The 23,004-nt window shown below is 42.4% G+C and overlaps 1 protein-coding gene across 13 annotated transcripts in view; it reads right to left on the bottom strand.

Moving 5' to 3' along the window:
* The window catches only part of FOXP1 (forkhead box P1), a 625,652-nt gene that overhangs the window by 6,246 nt on the left and 596,402 nt on the right, over positions 1–23,004 (bottom strand). For 11 of the 13 annotated variants that reach the window (XM_070359713.1, XM_070359711.1, XM_070359708.1 and 8 more), the window contains 6 exons: positions 13,196–13,397; positions 13,012–13,091; positions 12,311–12,412; positions 8,650–8,771; positions 6,868–6,937; positions 2,248–2,414 (listed from right to left, as the gene is read on the bottom strand). In XM_070359713.1, the coding sequence (XP_070215814.1) occupies positions 2,248–2,414; positions 6,868–6,937; positions 8,650–8,771; positions 12,311–12,412; positions 13,012–13,091; positions 13,196–13,397 (743 nt within the window). The remainder of the gene's footprint in view (positions 1–2,247; positions 2,415–6,867; positions 6,938–8,649; positions 8,772–12,310; positions 12,413–13,011; positions 13,092–13,195; positions 13,398–23,004) is intronic. The other 2 variants (XM_070359720.1, XM_014483025.2) reach the window with 1 other exon arrangement.

Here is a 23,004-nt window from a genome sequence, read left to right as displayed (position 1 = left end):
TTTTCCTTCTTAGATCTAACTGCTTTGTTTAGCCACTGTGGGAACAGCAGAGTTTTGAAAGCGAGCTGACTGCTGTCTAAAGGCACTATGTTCAGAGGGTGTGGAGACAGCATGGAGTACGTGCTTTGTACGACAGCTCCTTTAGCTCCTCGCAGGATGAACGGATAATACTCCAAAGCCATACTTCTGGGTTACTTGGTAGTGTTCCGAGAGAGAAAAAAATGCAGTGGTATTTGAGTGTCACGGGGAAGGTAAGAAGGAATTCTATGTCAACACTAGATAGCAGGTGGGCCGTTACCAACAGGGTCCTTTAAGCCTTGCTGTGAAGTTTACAATCTGAGTTATTCCAATAGAATAGAAAGCTTAGGAGACAATCTGCGTCATAGCAGGTAATGCATGTTAGATAAGAATTCAAACTCCATCATTATAGAATTTGCTTAATGGAATTGTGAGATGAAAAAGGGTAACCATCTCCAGCACCAAGAGTAGGCATAGGAAATGGGCTGATGACATATAATTCTTTTTAGCAAAATAATTTATTGTACTGTATACCTGTGAGATCTGAGCAACAAACAGTATGCTTTTTGACATCTTTATACAGGTTAAAAAAAAAAAAAAACACATCAGTAAAATCTTCACTTTGTTAAAAATTAAACTGACAGCTATAAAACAAGACTTCTGTTATACTGGGGTTAACTCAAAGTTTCCATAAATTAACTTTATAGTAACTATCTTATACAGCAAAATTAGCATCACTCAAAACTGCTGTGTGAGTTTTTATCCAAATATCTTTCCTTTATTTTTTTTAGTCATTTTTTTTCTTTTACTGTAAACACAGGAACGAAACCTTGGAGTTCTGTGGATACTAGGAAAAACTCTCTTCCACTCAGCAGCTTCAGACGCTTTTGCTCCACAGTAAGTACTTCCTGAAGTAGCATACATAACAATTTATATTTGCTCTGAACTTCCTTAATATCTTAGTAAATACTCCTGTCATGACAATGATTTAAAGATGAATGCGGGTGTGATAATAAAGTCAGAAACACCAGGTTGCTGGAGGAAGCATGATATACGGCAGTGGCAGCGTGAGAGAGATAAACACGTTCTTAAAATGTTGTGGAGTAAATGCTAAGGGACTGTTGTTATGAATTTACAAAGACTATTTTCATCTTTAAAGATCCTTTTCAAAGCACTTTGGGCATGAAATTCAAATGCTAAATAATCAAATTTCAGATTCCTCCAAAGCCACCAATTACCCATACTGGCAGGCAGCATTTTGCCTTTGTTGTTAGATGCCAATTCATTCTGTTGCTAATTGCCACAGGTCATATTTTCCATTCTGATCACTCAAATGCTCTTAAACTAAGATGTTGGTCAGTAATTCAGAAGCATTGTGCAGACAAGGGCTCTATTTCTAGGAACTGACAGCATGGTAAACACTGCATTGGTTTACTCCTTTAAAGCGGGCGTTGGTTTTACAGACACTCGCTAAAAGGGAGAAGCTGTCATTCTAGAGCATCCCTGGTGAATCCTACGTGGGAAAATGGGGTTTCTTTTTGAAACTCTTCTTGCGAGAGAGGGAGTGGTGTCACCCTGCCTGCCTCCCATCGCCCACCCCCAGGGGCATCACACACACGCAGGACAGACAGCCCTCAGCCAGCACTCTGCACGGTCCTGGGCGTGCTCATTATACTGCCGTCTGCTGCTATAATGCCCCTATTAATTTTCCTTTTGATATTTTAAGAGCAATCTATAAATCATGCCGTCTTTCCTTCGTGCCATCATTAATGCTTGGTAATAGCGCTTCAGCGTGGCGTGCGCGGCTCACCATTATCCCACAACCAAGTAAACAAGCATCCTTTCCCGCCCTGCTGGGTTCAGCACGCCGGCACGTCGGACAGACAGTGAACTGTGTCACAGGATGCATACCGCTTCTAGGAGGAAAAGGTAAGGTGGCTGAAATAATGGCCTGAGCTGACGGAGCAAGGGCAAAAAGCACTCCCCTTTGTGGCTCTGGGCATTTGTGGGGCTGCAGGAAGCCTACTGCTTTTATGGGTCGGATATAATAAGTAAGTGGTCCTTTTAGCTGCGAACCGAGTTGAACAATTCTGGAAGCACCCACTTCTCCCTGGGTTCTAGGAAGTCGGAAATGACAGAAAAGGTGTTGACAGCAGTCAGAGCAAGGCTCGTGTGACAGAAAACCAGGGGGATCTGATGGCAGAGGTGCTGCAGGTGGGCAGTACTCACACAGCTTGCAGAGGGGATCTGCCCGGACTGCTGTCGCTCTCGTTGCTGTTGGTGTGCTCCATCGCCCCGTTCAGCTCTTCCCGGATCGCGCTGGCCAGGTTGCCCAGAGTGGGGTTCCCCATGGAAGCGGTAGTGTATAGAGGTATACTGTTCTCAGCCATCGAAGCCTGCCATCAACCCAAAGAAAATGCATGAAGACACAGGGTGTACAGACAGGGAGGCTATCAATTACAGGTGGATTCGATGGTCTTCAGTTTACAGTCATTCTGGTATAGTTGGCAAAGACAAGTTTCTAACAGGTCTAGAAGGGCTGTGATTTAAGAGTCAAGCTGATGATGACACGTGTCCCAAGCTGGGTTCCAAAGAGCTATAGCTGGAGGGACCGAGGCGCCTGTGGAGTGGAGGCACAAGCTTTAGACAAGGCTATCTCATAACGAGTTTTCTGTCTGAAGCCTTTTTTCAAGAGGAACTGAATATTTCCAGATCACAGGGAAATGTAACGGAATTTTCACTTCTTTATCCACTTCGATGACTCCACTATTGGATATTAAAGATTTGATCAGATTATTCTGGCTGCAGAGCCCAAACTTATGAGAACTTCCATAAACATGTATGTCTCAGATCCTATAGAAAAGGAAGAGATTATAGAATTGGAATCAATTTTTATCTCCCCTCCCCATCATTTCTGTTTTAATGATTTTTGAATCTTTTTAGTGTAGTCTGAGATAACTGGTTGAAGGTAACTCTATGCAATCTTTCAGGTTCCAACCAATCATCTGGAATTTGAAGACCAAAGAAAAAAGAAATCTCTGGCAAAAGGAAGCTGTAAATTGTATTTCTTTGGGGGTACGTAAGTACATCCATATTGAAGGTTACAAAGTCACTCTAAGTTGAGTGTCAGCTAAAAAAGTGTGGAAATGGAGAGAAAAAGAAAGATATCCTAAACCCTATGGTTGGATGTACTGTTCATTTCCTGTCTTACTGCACTGGAATAAAACGACCACCCAGTCTGAGAGGCAGACACCAGTCAGACCTCTCACTGGGCTAAAGTGTCCATACTGCTTCATTTGGGTCATGATTCTGACCTAGTAACTTTGCATTTTCTTAAAGAGGACAGACTTTCAAAACCTGGCAGCTGTAATTAGACCAAGATTTATCAAACTCGTTCCCTTGCAGACTACACTCGGCCTGGTTTTCCATCCTAATGAGGTAAAAGTACAATCACAGGACAATCTGGTGCAGTGACTCCAACTGGCCAGTGATACAAGAGTCCAAACGATTCTAGAAACCCTGGCTCTAGAGACCAAGTAAAACCCGAAAGTGGAGAGAGAACAGGTGAGGAGCTGGGCTGCAGGGAATCTGCATGTTAGACAATCACAGTCTCACTTGCTGTACAAGGTCCAAAGCCAGAAACGCCTTCGAGATCCAGGGACGGATGACCTGCCCACACCTAACACAGCATTGGCTAGGGATGACTTCGAAGCCAGGCCCACTGCAAGCCCACGGCTTTTCCTTCCCTCCACTTCTGAATTTATGTAACTGCCTTCTTCTAAAAAGTGGGGGAAAAAAAATCCCATTTTCATTTCCAAATGTGGTGAACTCATCTTGACGAACAGCACATCTGAACATTCCTCACTCTCCTACAGTTTGTCAAATAATTTGCATCAAGTACTTTTTTCAACAGATCTCTTGTAATTGCAATAAAACATTTTGTCTTTTTTTGGCAGAGTGAAAAGTCAGACCCGTTGCCTGATCCGCCCCACACCAAACTGCAGCCGGACACACATACTGGCTGCCTTTACTTCAGACGACACAGTGGCCCTGTTTCTCCCTGACACGGAAGTTCTGCTGGGACCATTAGTGAGTCTCTTTCACTTTTACAGTCAGAAGGTGGCAAGAGTGGGGCCAAGCTCTAGCTTGCTGTTTTTTTCTTGCAGCTTCTCCAGTCAAAGATGGAGAAGTTCATACAACACTGAAGTGCTCCAAAGAACGTATGCTTTGGGATGAGCTGGCCATCCTACGGACAGGGCAACCTTTTCAGGATGATTCATTCTCTGTGGCTCTCAGTGTGTTCTGGGTCAAGGCCATTTCCGATGGGAACTGGATCATAAAACACGGGCTGACACTGGTGAAAGGCATCCAAAGGTAAGCACTTACTTACACCGATCCCTTGATTCTCAGACAAAAAAAGACATAAATGAAGAAAACCAGTGTGCGCCTCTTTTAAAAAAATGACAACGTGGGCTGCAGTGAGAAACCCGGTCGCTCCTACACAAGACAGCTTCTTGGACATTCTCTGCGTGAGTGACCAGAGCCACCTACCCGAGCTTAGAAAACTTTCCACCAACGGCTCAGGTCTAACCTAGTGGCTCTTTTTGTACTTGATGTCCCTTGTGGAGCAAGGGGTTACAGATTTTATAAAGGACTGGTCCAATGCAGAGCACGAGGTTTCACATCACACTGGCCCCTCTACCCCCCCAAACCGAAGATGCTTAAGTCCTGTCCCTCCTGGAGCCTTAACTGCTCTGAGATCCCAGCGGGGAGAGGCAGTCTATAAATATGAAGCTTTACGGTTACCCTTAGTTACTTCACTTTTTCAGAGCATAATGCAATCTGTCCCGAGTCCAATGTTTTATTTCTGTAGTGGATTCTGCTGTCCTATTTTATATATTGTATATCACGCGTTATGTTGCTCTAGTAATCTTTTGAAGATGTTGTTCCACTATTATTTTTACTTGCCTTGAAAAAATGGAAGTGGGCAGGAAGGGAAGGCCTGCTGGTAGACTCTTTATTTAAGGTGCACGGTGGCAAGTTGTCTGAGGGGACTGTCTACTGACCAAGGACCCAAACTCCGGGAGGAGAGGGAGAAGATCCATTCCTCAAATCATGACTTGAGACCCAGGTATTCAGCTCACCTCAGGATAGATACAAAGGATTCTTGGGAAAATGGTGGGCGAGTTTGGGGCTATCACTGAAAGAAAGAAAGGGTGCAGGGCCAAAGGTAAATGTTGTAGAAGTAAAGCGTGAGCAGTTCTGTAAAGAGAAAGCACCCTAGTGGAAATTAGTCACAAAGTTAAGAGGATCCAGAGGCTGGAGGATCACTGCTGCTGGTGGGCTGTGTTGTTTTTTTTTTTTGCCTGGCAGCCTCATGAATGTCAAATGTGCTTGTAATCTGAATACCATTCCAGATAGAGCAGCCTTTAAATTCACACTTCATAAGACTCCAGGGAAAATAAGCTACTAATGAATGGTATTTACAGTGGCGGCATCTAAGCGTGCCTTCATTTGCTTTTCTAAAGTTACTGTGTAAACTACAAGTAATTAAAAGAAACACAGAAAGTAGTTCCTCCTATTAAATTTGGTTTGGGCTGTGTGTGTGTATGTGTATATATATATATATAAATATATATATATAAATATAATTACTGAAAAGCTAAGCTGAGTGAATTTGCCTCTGAACTCAAAGTGTGTTACGGCTGTGGATGCTCCATCCTCAGAAGCCCGAAGCCTTCGCTGCGTAAACTGGGAAAACGGTTCTCTAGAACGCCGGGCAGGTGCTCAGTGAGAACAGGAAGATTGTTCTAAAGCCTCTTCAGCCAACTTTGTTCCTCTTAATGCCGAGTGTGTCCATTGTGTTTTCATCACTATCATCCCCTTAAGGAGCCTTTTTAAGACATCTGCTTCTCTGTGCCCTTCCCTCGGGAAATTTTAATTTTGGCCCATTGAATGGGCACAAGACTTCGTCACATCTGTGTCAAGAACACAGGCTTCGAAGGTCCCCAGGACCCTGTCCACCTATGAACTTGGGAGGACGGCCCTGCCCAGGTATGTTCAGTACAGTGTACTCCAGTCCTCTCTCGATTTGGCCGTGACTTGATTGTTTGGTAACTGAGATGTGCAATAATTAGAAGGCTTGACAGATGCCAGGGCTGCCCTGGTACTCACATCAGGAAGGTTACCTCCCTCCTGCTCAAACCCCGTGTCTTCACCCCCTACCACTGGTAACACCGGTTACGTAAGGACGGCTTGGTTTGTCAGTAGGAGACAAACATCCTGCAAGCTTATTATGTAACCTTGAGCAATCTGCTGGAAACCTAGAGTCTAACTCTATCGCTTGAACAAAAACAGTTTACTTTTACCAAGCGAACCAGACCCAGCCTCCTCCCTCCGCAATGAAAAGATGCTAAAATAGACTTTAAAAGAAGGAGAAGAAATAAAAAAGCTCTGCTTTCTCTTTAAACCCGTGAACAATAGAAGGTCATGTGATACAGTAGCCTATCATCCAGCACATTAATAGCTGTGCTAGAGTAATTACACTTGTGGTATTTTTGCCTCAAGTGAAATTCTGAAATAAGAGGATGGAAATTATGATACTGCTGATAAATATTAATAAGTGAACTTTTAATTTTTTTGCCACAATATTCAAAATGCTAAGCATCCTGCTAATGCTGAAGCAGCCCGATGTGTTTGCCTCCAGGGAGTACGATGCTTTGTGCACTTAAGAAAAAAGTTTAACGGAATTAAAATTTAATATCTAATTAGAGCGAGGCTAATATATTTTGAAATGAGTGGGGGAGACATGTCCCTCCGCCACAGAGTCGGGGCGGCCGCTCGTCTTACCTGTAAAGCTGCATTGAGAGGTGTACAGTAGGCGTGGCTGGTCTGCATGTTTTTAATAAGGGAAGGGTTACTGTGTGAGAGAAAGATAAAAACTCAAAGTTAAACACAATCACCCCCCGAGTTCTTTGCTAAGTCTTAAGCTTTCTGGTATCCTTCCAAATCAGAAATGTCTCCCAGTCCCCAACCCAAAGGAAAGTCGGGTTTCTCCCTTTCACCAGGGGCTGGTCTGTGTGAACACCTCCGAGTTGGACAGACCTTGCTCTTCAAGCAAACTGGGGGTAAAACTGCGGACTATGTAATAATTAGCTTGGGCACTTCCTCCGTGGATGAGCCTTTGTCAACTTGGAGCAGCTGCCCTGACTCCAGCAGGAAGGCTGATGCTCTGGGATGTCAGTGAGCAAGGTCTCCTGGGAGTGGGCGGGAAGAATCCTGGCTCTTAAGCGTCTTCAGGATTTGAGTTCTAGAACAAATGCTAGAGGAATGGCAGGGTAGCTCTGAAGAAGAAGTCTTCAAAGCTCATTTACTGCCAAAAGGAAAGAGGGGGGTACTCCAGGGAGGGTTGGTCAGCCAAGGCTGGTTCGTCTCTCTGGCACAGCCAAGTTTGTGAGCATACAAGAATATGTCCATTTACTGACCAAATGATGACAAGATACTGTTTTAAGAACATCTCTAGATAGGAAGGATAAAAATACTTAAAAAAAAAAAAAAATCACACATGAGGATATGGTCAGAAAGTGGGGGTGGTTTTGGGGAGGAAATTACCTACATTGATCAATGATCCTTAAAGGAAGTAGATGGATTGTTAACCAGTTTCCTTCCTATGCTTGGAGCACTTTTATCATTCATTTTACTACATTTATACTGTTATACTGTGTGAGCCAATAAAAGAAATTTACCCCAGTAAATACACATTTTAACTCTAAAGAAGAGTTTCCTTTTCACTTGGAGGAATTAGGGGTCACGCAAAAGCACTGAGTTATAGGGGTCCCCGTAAAGCTGCTGAATCAAAAGACAACCCGTATTTGCATTAAAGACGTCAAAAAAGCATTATTCAGGGCACTGGTGTTCCAAAGGGAAACAAGAGCAATACATGTACAAATCACACGATTTAGTTCCGTTGCAGAAAGCCGTGGCACTGCTACGTGGTGAAATGCAAAACTATTATGGGATGAGTCAACCATGCAAAGCCAAAGCAACAGCAGAAACAAAAAACAAAAGCAAGTAAAGGCTCTTACTGTGCGACAAGCTCGTCAAAGTTTTCATCGGGGCAGTATTTGCGAGGACGGCCTCGTTGAATATGGCGGCCACGTTTAAACTCTTCATCATCAACTGTCCAAAAGGACCCAAACTCATCCTCTACTCTGATAAAGCACTTATGCAGTGAGAGGTTGGTGCGAATGGCACCCTGGGATAGGAGCAGCAGCAAAGGAGATGAAGTGGCAACAAAAGGAGAGAGGCAGGGTTGGGGGCAGAACAGACATCCAATACAGGGAACAGGAAAAAGAAAATAAAATGCAATAAGCATAAGCCAATGGTTTGTGAGGGTTAATATGCATCGCCACCTAAAAGCTACTAGCATGTGATGCAACAGAGACCAGCAAGCAGGGCAGGGGACTGGCGGGCATACAAAACAGGAGGGATGAAATGCTTTTTTGCTTCCCTTCACTGAGACAACGTGAAACCAGGTGTTTGGTCTAACACCGTCTAGCAGCCAAAGCCTCTACGTGACACTGGTTAGCGCGATCCAAGCTAGGCTAAGAAGTTCAAACATGGCGGACGTACCCACTGATCTTTTGTGGCCTTCGTTTTTGGAATTCTACTTCATCCACTGTCCATACTGCCCCTTTAACGTTTTCTACTCGCACAAAACACTTGTGAAGACTAAGATTATGACGCACTGCATTCTGCAGCAAGTATAAAAGAGAGAACATTTTCTATAAGAAAAAGACTCCAAAAACAGCAGTAAATTCAGCCTAACAGCCCACAGTTGTAAACCCATCCCCAAGAGCTGCAGCTCCCACCCCTAGGAGGACCCTCCTGTGCTGAAGGGTGCCTCTTCCAAAAAGAAAAATCAAAATCCAAAGTGATGAGTTAACTGTACTTTGGCATTTTCGCCTAATCTCTGGTAATAGTTAACCAGAAGTATTTTTTAATATGTGTATTAGCCCCCAAACAGGATTCACAGCCAAAATATAAAAGTAATGTTAATATGACTTCAAAATCAGGAAACAAGCATAAAACAGTCCCTTTTAAACCCACTCGTCTCTCATACTAAAATATTAGCTCCCAAATATGTTTCACAGCCAAAATAGAAAAGTAATGTTAATATGACTTTAAAATCAGGAAATAAGCTTAAAACTGTCACCTTTAAACTCACTATCTCTCATACAAAAATGGTTTAAGTCATTTTGCTGCTGCTTTTTTATTCTTTGAAGTTTTGGCTTTAACACCTTTGACCCATTTTCTCAGATTTCTTCAGAAGAAATGGACACTGGCTGTTTACCACTGAGAGCACCGCCTCCTGCATCTGACAGGATCAGAGGATGACATGACCCTCACTGGATGAGCATCCATTATCAAGCTATGCCTTACCTTCCCAAATATATAAAAGCTGGCCCTTACTAGGGGTAAGTGCTTTAATTAACAGAGAAAATGCCAAAGGGAACCATGAGTAGAACTCTCAATGGCAATTTGATGGCTTCTATTTACATATAACTTTCTTAGGGTAAAAAGTAAATTCTGGTCACTCCTGAACTGAAACCCTTGACATATGTAACCTACCAAAGGAGGAGCTCAACTGAAGGGTGAAGAGTTTTTAACATCTCACCTTTCCTGAGTTTTAGGAAATTCCACAACCCTTACCAGGTAAAGTACCAAGCACAGCTTCACCTCTTCAGTTCTCCTGGTTGAACTTATTGACACTCAAAACTGGACAGGAGGATGTTTCAAAGAAACCCATGTCATTTACTCCCAACTTTCTTCTTACAGGGAATAAGGGGACAATGGGGGCATAAGAAGACGATACTAATACCACACCTCACATCCCTCCTAAGTCCTTCACTTTATTTCAGCAACACTGCTATCGCTCAAACATTCTGTATTCCTTCCCTTCACCGCTTCCTCTCTCCCTGATCCTTTCCAGGGGCAGATCTTGATCTGTTCTTTGAGAGGTGTTTCCATTTTTGGATAATCACCACTGGTGACTCTGTGAGGAGTCATGCTAAAGAAGGGTGATTTTTCTGGTCTCATTTAGAAGGTAATGAGATAAATTTTATCACATGGCATGATGGAACTGCTCACAGAAAGAAGCCATAGGATAAATACTCAAGGAATTTTTGAGCAATGTCAGCATACTTGGGGTGGGTTCAAGACTTTCAAGTGACTACAAAAGGATACCCCTGATTCAAACAGGTTTGATAGGTTTCTATCAAACAACAATCTCTGGAAAATATTTGGCATTATACTTGGTAGGACATATTTCTCCACATATATATGAGTCTTTAAAAAGCATTTTCTTTTTTATATTGCACAAAGGCAGAGATAACAGTAGACCCTTAGCATTCTTTATCTCCTAGAACAATACTGAAGTGCTTGAAATAAACCCAAGTTTCTTACCAAAAAAAAAAAAAAAAAAAAATCCAGAGTACATGTATCCAGAGGACACCAAACTGGGAACAGAAAGCAGCATTTCTCCTCATCCTATCATATCTACTGTTTTACAGTAAGTATCAGATGTACAAAACTGAAAAAGCCATGTCTGAAAAACAGGACTGCTCTAGAACTGTCTAAATTGTACAGCCATATAAATTAAGATGTAAGGTCAAAACTTAAGTTTCTGTTTTTGAAGACTGTACATCCAAGCACAAGCAACTGGAAATAGAGAATTTCCCAGAAAAGGTGAGTGAGCTCTTCTCAGTCATCACTTTTACCTGGAATTTTAACTTTTGTGTAAGATCGCAGCACAAATAGGACATGGAGAGAAAAGTGTATGTATTTATGAATCATTAAATACTTCACCTAGGACTGTTTATATGAATGGCATTTTTGCCGGCACTTTACAGAAATGAAAAAGTTAAATCTCAAGATTTGAGCCTAAATATCACATTCAACACTGGTAATTATTTTAAAATCTGATCATTTGCTATTTGTAAAAGGGAATTAGAAGAAAATGTCTGCTTCATGTTTATACTTCCTAAATTCTGAAAAGCATTCATAGCTGAAGATTATTTTATATTTTCTCTTCCTCGGGGCAGGCTGAGGAAGAGAAAGGAATATTTTGAACCAAGTTCCTTCAGTGCCCATGTGTCTTAATAGAAAAAAGGTACATTGGGTCATTATTCATAACTCTGTAAGTGTGAAGAATTAATTCTACAGTTATATTCCTTTTGTTTTAAAAATGCTAATTTATGACAAATGTAGTACAGGAAATGTATTTTCCATGTTTGATTTCCTCCCATATAAAGTGAATAAGCAGCAAGGAAAACTTCTAGTTCAAGGAAAGCATGTTTTATTTACACCCTATAACAAACCCCTATCATCTTTATAATAAAACCATGTAAAATATTTGCATTTTAAATATTTCTAAATGTCTTAGAATTGGGGGGTTATAAGAATTCTAGATATTAAATATGCAAAAATAATTAATCTCCAATAGTACCTGCCCCTTTTTCTACAGCAAAAATATTATTAAAACAGAAATTATAGTGAGGAAATCCAAAAATTGCTGAAAGGTTAATCTAATACAATGCAATCAATACTAACATAATCTATACACTAACTGTGGAACTTGGATTGAGGACTGTTGTATGATCACAAGCCTTGCTGGGGGCATCCCACTTGGAGCTATGGATGACTTGTCTAGAGCAAATGGTATCAGTCAAGTCATTTATTTCATAATTACTTTTCTTCCCCACAGTTAAATGAATATCTGACAGTCTCTTCACTTAAAAAAAAACACACAACTTTTATACATACATACATATACATACATATACATATAGGGTTCTCCTGTAGTAACTTCCATATACTGTGCTAGTGTTTGGGGTGTACAGCCTTCTCCACTTATCTCACATTTACCTCATCATTCTTCCACATTACTAATGGCTAAAGAAAAAAGTTATCTATGCAGTCTCTGCAGAAATAAATACTGATGGTGGCTAAAGACCTCAAGGCGTGAGGTTTGTGTACACAAGACAACCTCCTTCCCATTCCAACCAGAGAGAGGCAGACAACTTTGGTCCATGTGATGCCAAAGTAAGGGAGTCTTCCATCCCAGCATTTTTAACGCCACAGTAATTATTTTCTCAATCCAATATTCCTACAAATTAAGACTCTCTGAATGTATCAAAACAATATTATTGTAACTTACAAGACGTTACCAACAACAAACTCTCCCCTGTAAACGGCAAGATCCAAGACTAAACACACCTGCAACAAAGCTTACCTTCCACGTGGCGGCATTACGTCGGAAGTAAGCAAACATTCGTGTGAACCAGTTATAGATTTCGTTTAGTGTTAGCTGCTTTTCTGGAGATTCGAGAATGGCCTGTGAAGTGAAAGTAACAGAAAAAGATAATTTATGACCAAATCAGCACAACTGTCATTATACAATTTTTGGAAAATAGAAACTAATTGTGATGCTGAGCTAAAGCCTGAGAAAGGTTTCACGAAATGATCTAAGATGAATGGTTCTATTTACCAGTTCAATAGCAAAATTCAAAATGGAATTATCTAATTGTTTTGAGTTTTTATTTCTGTTTCCGTACAGAAATATTAATTTATTAGTCATTCATAAAGCTGAATCAAAGAGAAATGCAAAACATTTCACTAGCTGATTAAAGCTCAGTAATTATTTAGAGCCCAGATTAATTCTAGGGATCAGAGATTACTGTAGCTTGTGATAATTGACTTGCCATCTTTAAACAGGCTCATTTTCACTGTTGTGTGAAATGAATTTCCTAATAATCACATCGTATTGTAATACTTAATCAAAAGCAATTATGTTATATATTGCAGTTTTAAAAAACCTTATAGAAAAGGTTTTAGCATGCTTGCATACTAAACGGTTTTAAATCTACTTCATCAATATATCCCTGTACACACATACCTTCTGATGCAATTTCACAAACTGCATTGTTTACTTACCTGCCTAATTAAAGATGCATATGTAAATGGTGGTCTAACTTCTGCGTTCTTATAAAATTCTTGGTTCTGCGCAATATCTGCTAAATAAGAATCATTGTCCTATTAATTATCACTTTTTACAAACAGGCTGGTTGACAAGCACTGCTGATTACAACTCTATGTGAGGCAAAAATAGAGGATCTACCTGAAGAGATGGGCACGTTGTATTTGTCTGAGTACCGCCTGCGGATGGGGCCCACCGTGTGCATGCTGGTGGTGGTGATGACGGAGGGGCCTTGGGTGGCGGGAGTGATGGGGGCGGTGGGGGTCGTAGGAGTGTGAGGTAAGCTCTGTGGAGAAGCCTCTGACGCAGACTTGGAGAGGGTGACGCTGGACACCAGATTCAGCTGTGAGGAAAGGGAGAATGCTTAGAAGAGCCACCGAGAGCGCACCGAGGCCCAGCGGGAATGACACGGGGAGGCCTGGCCAGCGCTAGGCCTCTACGTAGACGTTTATCACCAGCTGAAACAGGAGGGACTTCCCATGTAAAAGCTGTTTATTAAAATTTCTAGCATCCTTTCCTATGATTCTTTTTATTGTAGTTGACTTACAGGTACACAGCTAAGTGATTCAGATCCACACACATATCCTTTTTCAGATTCTTTCCACATATAGGTTATTAAATATCTCTTGCAATGTTCTCCTTTCCTATTGCTGAGACAGTTTTTTTTTTTTTTTTCAAAGACAGTTAACTAAGTATTTACAGACACAAAAGGGGTTACCTAGCCTGATGAGTGTGAGAAATTCTGGGTCATGATGTTTCTTTAATCACAACTTCACACCCCTCTTTTATAGCCTACTATGCCTGGTAAAGCTGGAAGAGGGAGAGAGAGTCCGTGTAGCCCCAAAGAACACTGATGGTTCAGGAAACACCAGTTGAGATGATACAATGATGATACAATGGTATTGACCTGAGCTCTGTGACAAACCTTTCTGAATTGGGCTAGTACAACAGAGACACTATTTTTACTTACTCTCAATAAAAGTCAAAATTTTATTTAAACAGCCACATGTTGCCAGTGGCTGCACCACACTGGGACAGGCTCACTCAACTCCATGATGAAACTTCAGGGTTGAGAACTACTGCAGAAAGGCCTGGCCCATGACCTATTAAAAAGAGTGGAACCAATCCACTAAACATTCATTTAGCTCCATCAGCTGGCAGAGACTCCTCTTTGAAAGCTTTATGTGTCATCTTCGTTAAACTCTATCCAATACAGGATTGGAATCTGTTCATTTAAAACAAACATGGCATAGGAGAGATCTGGAACTATAAAAAATAAAATCTCATTTTTTTCCTTCTAATTTCAAATGTGTAGTAACAAAATGGAGTAATCTAGTGCTTCAAGTAAAGAAATACCTACTAGTTATTTGCAGTAGCATGGGGGAAGACCAACGAGTCCTGTTTTGGGGCTTCCTTCCTATTACCTGTTTTGCCTTTGCCTTGAAGTGTTTCTCTTAATAACACTGGAAATATAAGCCTATCCTCCCCCCACCCTTCAAAAATCTGCTTGCTACTGAAACACTGTATCTGGCTCCACTGAAGAACTTGGTTGTTTTTGACACAGTTCTTGCAGTTTACCCAGAACTGCTCTCTCAGAAACCTGCTGCTTCTGCTGCTAAGTCACTTCAGTCGTGTCCGACTCTGCGTGACCCCATAGACGGCTGCCCACCAGGCTCCCCCATCCCTGGGATTCTCCAGGCAAGAACACTGGAGTGGGTTGCCATTTCCTTCTCCAATGCATGAAGGTGAAAAGAGAAAGTGAAGTCGCTCAGTTGTGTCTGACTCTTAGGGACCCCATGGACTGCAGCCTACCAGGCTCCTCCATCCATGGGATTTTCCAGGCAGAAACCTGCAGCTACCTCCAATCCAAAAGAGCTTAGCAGAGCAGGATTACTTGGTATCAAAGTGGAGCAGGAGCCTGTGGTCCTCATTCCCACCCACCATGTCCTTGCCTGCCTGTGGAGAAGCCTTAGCCAAGGAATAAGCTTGATCAGAGAAGTGAGAACACGCAGAAGAAACACAGGAAAACAGAGGAGACCCGATAGTAATACTGCAGCCACGAGGCACAGTCACAGACCTTTAGTCCCTCCTCAGGGGCTATGGATAATATTCTGAGCCATGTCCTGCAAGCTGTTTTGCAGATACTGAAATCCCCACCAGGCAAGAGAAGTTAACTACATGATGGCCAGAATGTAGCCATGACAGAAGCTGCCACAGTCCCAGGAAATGGCCTCAAGGAAATGGGAACTGACCGACCCTGGAAATGAAGATTAACTACTGAAAACAATCAAGATGATGCTGGGCAGACCACCGATGACCAACTTCAAGATGACTGTCAGAGCTGACTGCGCTGTTTCTGCATGTAGCCCCCTCTGTCTGTCTATAAAAACTCTTGCCCCCTGATTATCAGCGGAGGGAGTTGGCCTTTGGACAGGCGCCTCCCCCCACTCCCCGTTGCTGACATCCAAAATAAAGCAAGCTTTCCTTTCCACCCACTTGGCCAATTTACCGGCTTTTGAGTGGTGAGCAGCTAGAGCTGGGTTCACTAACAGTATGAAAATCTGCCTGAAACCAAATTTTGAATCACTTAACAAATTAAGTCTGTTTCACCACTGCAAGAGTCCTAAATCCAAAGCATTATTTGTAGAAACTATTAAAAATTAGATTCCTCTGAGATCTAATCAAAAAACAGATAAAAACAGAGGTCCAATTTGTTAGGAAGACTCAACCTTTCTCATGTCCTAGTAGTGAGAAATGTCAAATACTGTTGAGGAAATACTGACAGAAAAAGATAAACATGGTGCTGGAAACTGAATACTGGGTGAGGCTTTGGGTTGGGTTTTCCTTTTTATTCCTCCCTTGAAATGCTGACTCAGCCAACATCAGACACACTCCTCCCAGCTCCACCCAATTCCTACCCCAGGCTCCCTGCTACCTGATAAGAGCAAGCTATGGAGATGGCACCATCCTTAGGAATCCCCCGGTAAGCTGGGCAGATGCTGGGAGCTCTTTTTCACCAATGCTGGCAACTTCAGGACACACATTTGCAGAGCAAGTGCTAAAGTCTTGCAGAGCACTTACAGGATGGAACTCATCTGGGGGTCACGGGGGAAGGCAGGGGCAACCACCTCTTCACCTTGGGCCCCACTCACTGACCAAGCAGAGAAACAGTATATCTAAACATCCAACAGCCCAAGCAGCTGGTCTAATGCTCATGAATACACAACTTGTAAAAAGCAGATGCTGTCAGGCCTAAGAGTACCTGAATGCCCAGGAAAGTCATGGGCGCCATCTGCAAACACAATGTGGTAAGCCCCTTGCCACTGCCTGGCTTCACTGAAGTTCTCACGCCATCACGGATACTTGAGATGCTGCATTAATATTTTACAGAGAAGCAGACAGGGTCTCATCAGAGATTAAATAACTTGCCCATATTCACAATCCGGACTCAAAATCGAATACACACTTGTGATTCTAGGCCCTCTGTATAATATTCTCCTTCTGCCCAGATAATGGGAAAAATAAACACGAATCAGGTTCCTTTTTCAACATGCTCATTTTTGGAAAGGACCTGGGGATTAGCTTTTATCCTGCTTATGAATGGCATTCAATAAATATTTCTGAGCAGACGACGGCAATGGAAACTGCAATGACCAAAACAGGAAGAGAGCAGGCGACTGCTGCCCTTGGAGGGCTTACCATCAAACGCAGACACTGATGAAGGGAAAACAGGCATCACAATCATAAAACAATTCCGAGAACCCACTCTGCTTTCTGGCTTCTTGGCTGAAGAACATTTCCCTAAACACCACAGTGCTCTTTAAAAGGTAATGAAAATGATAATATAAATACAATGTCCTCAAGAAATATGCATGGTCCTTTCCAGTTCTGTGAGGAAGATCATCAAGTCCACTGGGTTCTAGCTCACTGCCAAAAGCCCAAACTCACAGAAACATTCAGCAAGTGCAGGCCCATCTTTTGGGAGCTCACCTACAAGAACAGACAAGCCCCACAATATGGGTACGAAGTCATAAAACGTGAAAAGAATGTCATTCTTGCAGCTCTGGCAAAGGTCTTAAGACTTGGACCGTTTCTACCCCAAAAGCAACAGTAAAACAGAAAATCCCTCCCGGTTAGCACAATCCCTGACAACAGAGAGGCAGCTGAATTTTCTGGAGACTGTGAAACACAGGTAACCAGGGGAAATCAACACCAAGCCAGGAGAGAGCAGAGAGGGGATTTTTACCAGGCTTGACAAATGACACCGTGATTCACACCCACCGCTGGGCTGTCTCTAATAAGCCACAGAGGAAGCAGCCAATCTCGGCTAATTACCAGATAAAAATATATTGTAAGGACCCTCATTAGGAGACGTGGATGGAGGTGATCTAATGATTAAATGCTGCAATCGACTGACCCACCATCAATGCACACTAGTGCAAGATGTCACGGGAATATTTTGTAGAAACAGTGATTTTATTTCGAGGAGGGGAGGCAGTAATATTTGTAATGATGGCTATGAGGTAAACTAATTAAAAGACAGTTCGGAGAGGAAGAGGGTGGCTGAGAGCAGCTGTGGCTGTTCCAGAACCAAGTGCCAAGTCTCCATAGAGGAACTGCAGTCAAGTGGAAAATTTCTGCCTGACCTCTGCCCTTGCTATTAATTTGCAGGGAAACTAATGACACATATACATATTCCCACAAAATTGTTCTAATTGCTAATTTGCCAAAGGAGCCCTGATTCCAAATTAAACACGACTGTAGCCTGTGAGGGAAGGAAGAACAAAAAGCTGTAAACTCCAAATAGAGGGGGCTTCGCCTCGTGAAATCATTTGAAGGCTGAACCAACAAGTTAATGAAATGTCAACCTTGTCAAGTGTGATCGAAGTTTCTTAACTTTTAAACTCCGGCTGCATGATCACATGCTGGTCTCGAGGAGAAACCATCTCTGGGGAGGAAGGTCACTAGGGGGTGAGAAGATGGAGCTGGGGGAACGTTTCAAGACAGGTTCTGTGTTCAAACCAAACCTGCTCTTTTAATTAAGGTCTCTCTGAAAAAAAGGGGACCCCTCCACCAAACCCCCCCCCAAATTAATTACAGACTTAGAAGAGCAAACTGAGAACAGTGAGGGATGTGCTGTAGTCTTGAAAGATTCATCTGAATTGTAAACTACTAAAGCTTAAAACATTCATCAATTAAAAATGAACGCACAAGTGCTTCATTCCGACTGTAGCTCAGGTTGGAAGACAGAATTTTTTCTTGGGGCCTAGAGCAGGAAGGGATGGGACTGGGAGGGTTTCTTTTCCTATTTTTCAGATTGTGTTCATTTTCTATTTAAAAAGAAGTTGCTATGTTTAGAAAAGTTAGTAACTCTGATATTTTCTACATGGCGAGTTTCCATCATGTGATGATTTCGGCAAAGATAATCTCTGAAACGCCAGCCAAAAGCTGAATTCTTATGTCACTTCAGATTGCCATAGGGTTTCTTATTTTATTTTTTAATTTCTGTCCACTCTCAACTCTCGGTTTTTCTCCCAGGACAGTTCCAGGGGGACTCTCCTAGAAATCTTACCCATCCAAACAACTGGAACCGCATCAGCTGCCCAATACTCAATATTCTGCTGAGCCCCTCTGTGAAAGAAAGATTTATCTTTTCGTTTTTAAACAGTAACCTCTGCTCTGTCTTTAGAAGACGGTGAGTCACTCCCATTTTTTAAAAAATCAACGCACTGCTGAAGTAAACCCAGGACAGAAACAGACTTGTCGTAAGGATTCCCATCAGAATTCCTGTGTGTTTTTGTTTGTGTTCCTGCCTTGTTTCAGAACAGATTCTGAGAACAAAAGGCAAACCTGAAACCCAGACTCTGAGGGACCCGCTGCTCAGTAGGGACTCTTGTGCCCACTCGTTTTTTTGTTGCTGGTTTGACTGACCTGAGCAGGTGAATTCTAGACACGAATCCCTTGCGGTCAGAGATGGCCTTTCTGAAGATGGAGGAACCAGAGGGATGTTCCCAGACCGCGGGGCGGGGTAGGTGGGTGTTGCTGGGCAGGGGGTGACCTTGAGCACAACTCCATCCGCCTAGTCCCACCACCGCCTGAGATTTGGGCCCGTCTAGGACAGTGACTGAGAAGGCGATCGCCACTGACACCGAACCTCAGCACGGGGGCTTCACGAGAAACCATATGTAAACATTGCTTGTTTTTGCAAATCTCTTTTTATGACAGCCTCAAATTACTTCTCCAACTCAACAGCCAGGCTGCAGCCAATAGCCCACAGGATCATCCATTTCATTAAGAGTTAAAGGACCCCCCCTCCACTTTTGGGGGGCTGGTGGGGGACACACACAGTTTTTATAGTAGCTAAGAACTACTTCCAAACAATCCTAATTGCTATGGTTGGAGGAAAAGAGACTGTGTACAAAGGAAAATCTAATACTGCCTTTCGCTTCAAATAGCCAAGTTCCTGTGTTTTATAACATTTTCAGAAAGGAGATTCTACCTACACTGTAGTTACTTGCCCACCAAACCTGAAGGAATGTGGTTTCACCAGGGTTGGGAGCTGTTCTCTGGAGGGTAGGAATACCCTAAAGCTAAACCTACCTCTCATGTTCTCAAGATTATAAAATATGATTTACAGTATCTTCCCGACATTACGATAGTGAAAAAATCTTTTTCAAAACTCCTTAACAACTTAATCAAGTATTAATACAGACATGCTTCTCAGGGGTAGTGGTGGTTATTGTTTTATCCTCTGAGTGTGGCCTCCCTCCAAAGAAACATCTCAGGAAATTCTCCATGGAGAATTCGCCCTCAAGCAACCCATGGTGCTGTTTACCTCGAGAACATTACTGGTACTGCGTTGGGAACAAAAGAATATCACTCTCATTAGGACAGTTTACGATGCCTTGATTTTTCACTTGTGCTCCTCTGAACTTGGAAAAGAGATGAATCTTTGGAAACGCAGCCTACAACACTCGTGGCCATTCTGACCACGTGACAGGTCCAGCTTTAACCACTGTGTAACTCCCGTGCTAGAATCTGCAGCTGCTCTGGTAAACGTGGCCCAGCCTTAGTAACATTAAAAGCTTACAAATAACATTACAAATCAAAAGCTTCTTTTGGCTGACATCGGCTACTCTTTGCCTTCCTCCACTCTGATCTTCATCACAGACTTTCCTCTCCCAGTTCCCTTTCTCAAACACCTGCACCTATCTTAACCCTCGGCAGGAAGCATGAACGCGGATTTCCTTCTCCTTCCCATTCCTCTTTTACGTTGCATCTCAGATGGCACTGGTGCCACGAGTCTTCCTCTCTCCCACTGCCAGGGACGGTGGTCACACAGTCACGTGGAGCGCAGCTCTCCCACAAGACACACTCGAGGGCGGCACGGTCCGTCCTATTCTCCTACCCTGTGTTTCCCAGTCGCACGTTCCACAAATATTCACTGATGCAATTACTTTGATTTTAAATTCAGAAATTCTCTTTACAAAAACACCGCGCACTGCAATTTGAGTCCTGGGTATGATTACAAAAGGAGAGGTTTTTCTCCTTTTAGAAGACTTTCAAGCAAGCAAGGAGAGACGCTACAGGAGGCACCTGTGGAACAGGACGCCCGTGAACCCCTGTTCAGCTCACCTAGATGCTTCCCAGGGTGAGGGGTCGAGGTCAGACCCACGTCTGAAAACTTGGGACTCTCCCCAGATGAGAATATCCTCTGACAAGCCAAATGGGAACATGAGTTCCACAACAGGATCCAGCAAACACGTCTAGGGGCTGATGTCAGAACAATCCAAGAAGGTTTTGGCAGTTTCTGTGATGCAGTGAAATGGGAACTGGCTGGATGACTGGACACAGCAAACGACACTTACCACCCAAATGGCATTTAGTGAAAAGCAACGTTTACAGCAAAGCATTCTATCACTTAGTGACTAAGGATTTTAAAATAAACACCAAGTTCCTTTTAAACAGAAATGGAAAAAAGAAAAAAACTTCACAAACTTCCTGGCAAGACTCTAACATGAGCGTCCCCAGCAAGGGTTAGATCTGAATCCCAGGAACTGCTTCTTTCAAATCAGAGTCTAGGAGGATGTGCGTCTGAACATACACTGTGCATTCTATTATTTTGGGAGGAATAAATTAATTACAGGCAAAGGGGTGTCTTTTACACCTTAGAACTGATCAGATAACTCTATATCCCTAAAGTTGAAAGAATTGAGGGTTTGCTCTATGCCTGTGCCCCCTCCCCTTTTTACAGCAAGGAAGTAAAAATGTGTGCAAAACACTACATGTCTACCTTTTATAATTAATTTCCCAATGCCTCACCTATACATATTTTAATAATTCCTGATTTATAAGATGGTATCTATAATAAAATTTTCTATTTTCAAATAAATGAAAAGAAGGCAGGTTCTCTCTGGCAACAGAGTGTCACACAATATCTGCTTGTCAGGCACCAATTTTTACTTCTTACATGTAAGTTAAAGGATAAGGGATTTATAATGCTGCCTGTGAAAGGAACCACTTTTCACACACAAATGTGATCTTTTTTTTTCTTCCAAAGGGTAATACAACAGTACATTTACATAAACTAATCCAAACAATCTATGTATTTGACAATGGCAAACCTCACACAGGCGGCCTATTGTTGGTTTACATCTTGGAGTTCTTTATATTGGCTTGTAGCACTGCTCTAGCTGTCAAAGGTTTGACTTGGACTCCAAATAAATGGTTATAGAAGTGCTGTGCAGCGATATTGGACTTCTTTGCAAAAGAAAACCTGCTGTGTATGAATTCAAAAGCTATTAATTTTTCAGTCAAAAATATTCGTGCCTATTTCTTTTAATAAAGAAATACTGTGCTGAGCTACTAAGAGATAATGTTGACTAGTCGTAAAGAATTTTCAATAGAGCAGTTAAAAATAAATTTAGTAGGAGGTCCCCTTCCAAGTTATAATTTTCTAGCATGTAAAACACTTTTTTAAATACTAATGAAGACAAACCTTCCTGCCCTGTATGTTTCCGCCAGGACAGCTCTTCCCTGTTCACTGGCTGCTTAACATGGGTCCTCATGGAGAATCCCAAGGGTCCCTTCTGTGGCCTCTGGAAGCTTATGTATATGGCGCTCCAGGCCTGCACCCAGCCCCATGACGGCTCGTGGAGTGCCCCGTAGGGCGTCTCGATTCCTTTTCTGCTTTCATCCCCCCTCCTCTCACCAAGAAGCCTCATGATCCTAAACGAGTCCATTCCTAGAGTGCTGAGTCCACACATTATTCTAATCCTCATATTTAATATCTAACCTCATATTACTGTTTTTAATTCATGGAGTAAGTCATCTCATTCTCTCCCTTGTCGCTGGGTTTAGAGACACAAACCCTTTATCCTGGAGAAAACCATTTCCCTAATGAATGGAAACCATCTGAAGGATGTCCAGAGAGTTCCAAGATGATCAGCTCCCCTTGCCACCAGCTCAAACCACTGAAGAACTCAGTGGGATCATGCAAGGATCTTACCAATTTGTTTTAGCGGGGTTCACATTATTCTAGGAGCTTCATTAAAAGAAGGGGTTGATAGGAATAGCACCTAGAGCAGGGTTGACTAATGACTCCACAGTACTAAAAGGCCTTACTCTTTCTTTCGGGTGGCCTACACGTTTGGTCCTACAGCCATTTACTGCAAAATACATGGAAACCAAGGGCTCTTTCCTAGTAAAAATGGATGTGCAAAGTGTTTAATTATTTTATGTCCTATATCTCAGTAATGTGTTCTGTTTCAGACATTAATTTTGTCTGCCAACTGCATCTTGGCAGGCTACCATATTTGCTGGGTTAATAGTCTGACTCTGTTTTATTTCTATCACCATAAATCATACATATATGGTGTATGTTTGCTTTATCTATAGAAAAAAACCAGTCAAAACAGATAAACCAATACTTTGCCATTACACTGCATCAT

Source organism: Bos mutus, chromosome 22 (genome assembly GCF_027580195.1).
Source record: "Bos mutus isolate GX-2022 chromosome 22, NWIPB_WYAK_1.1, whole genome shotgun sequence".
In the NCBI taxonomy this organism is placed as follows: Eukaryota; Metazoa; Chordata; class Mammalia; order Artiodactyla; family Bovidae; genus Bos; species Bos mutus.
This window is presented reverse-complemented; position numbering and strand designations above follow the sequence as displayed.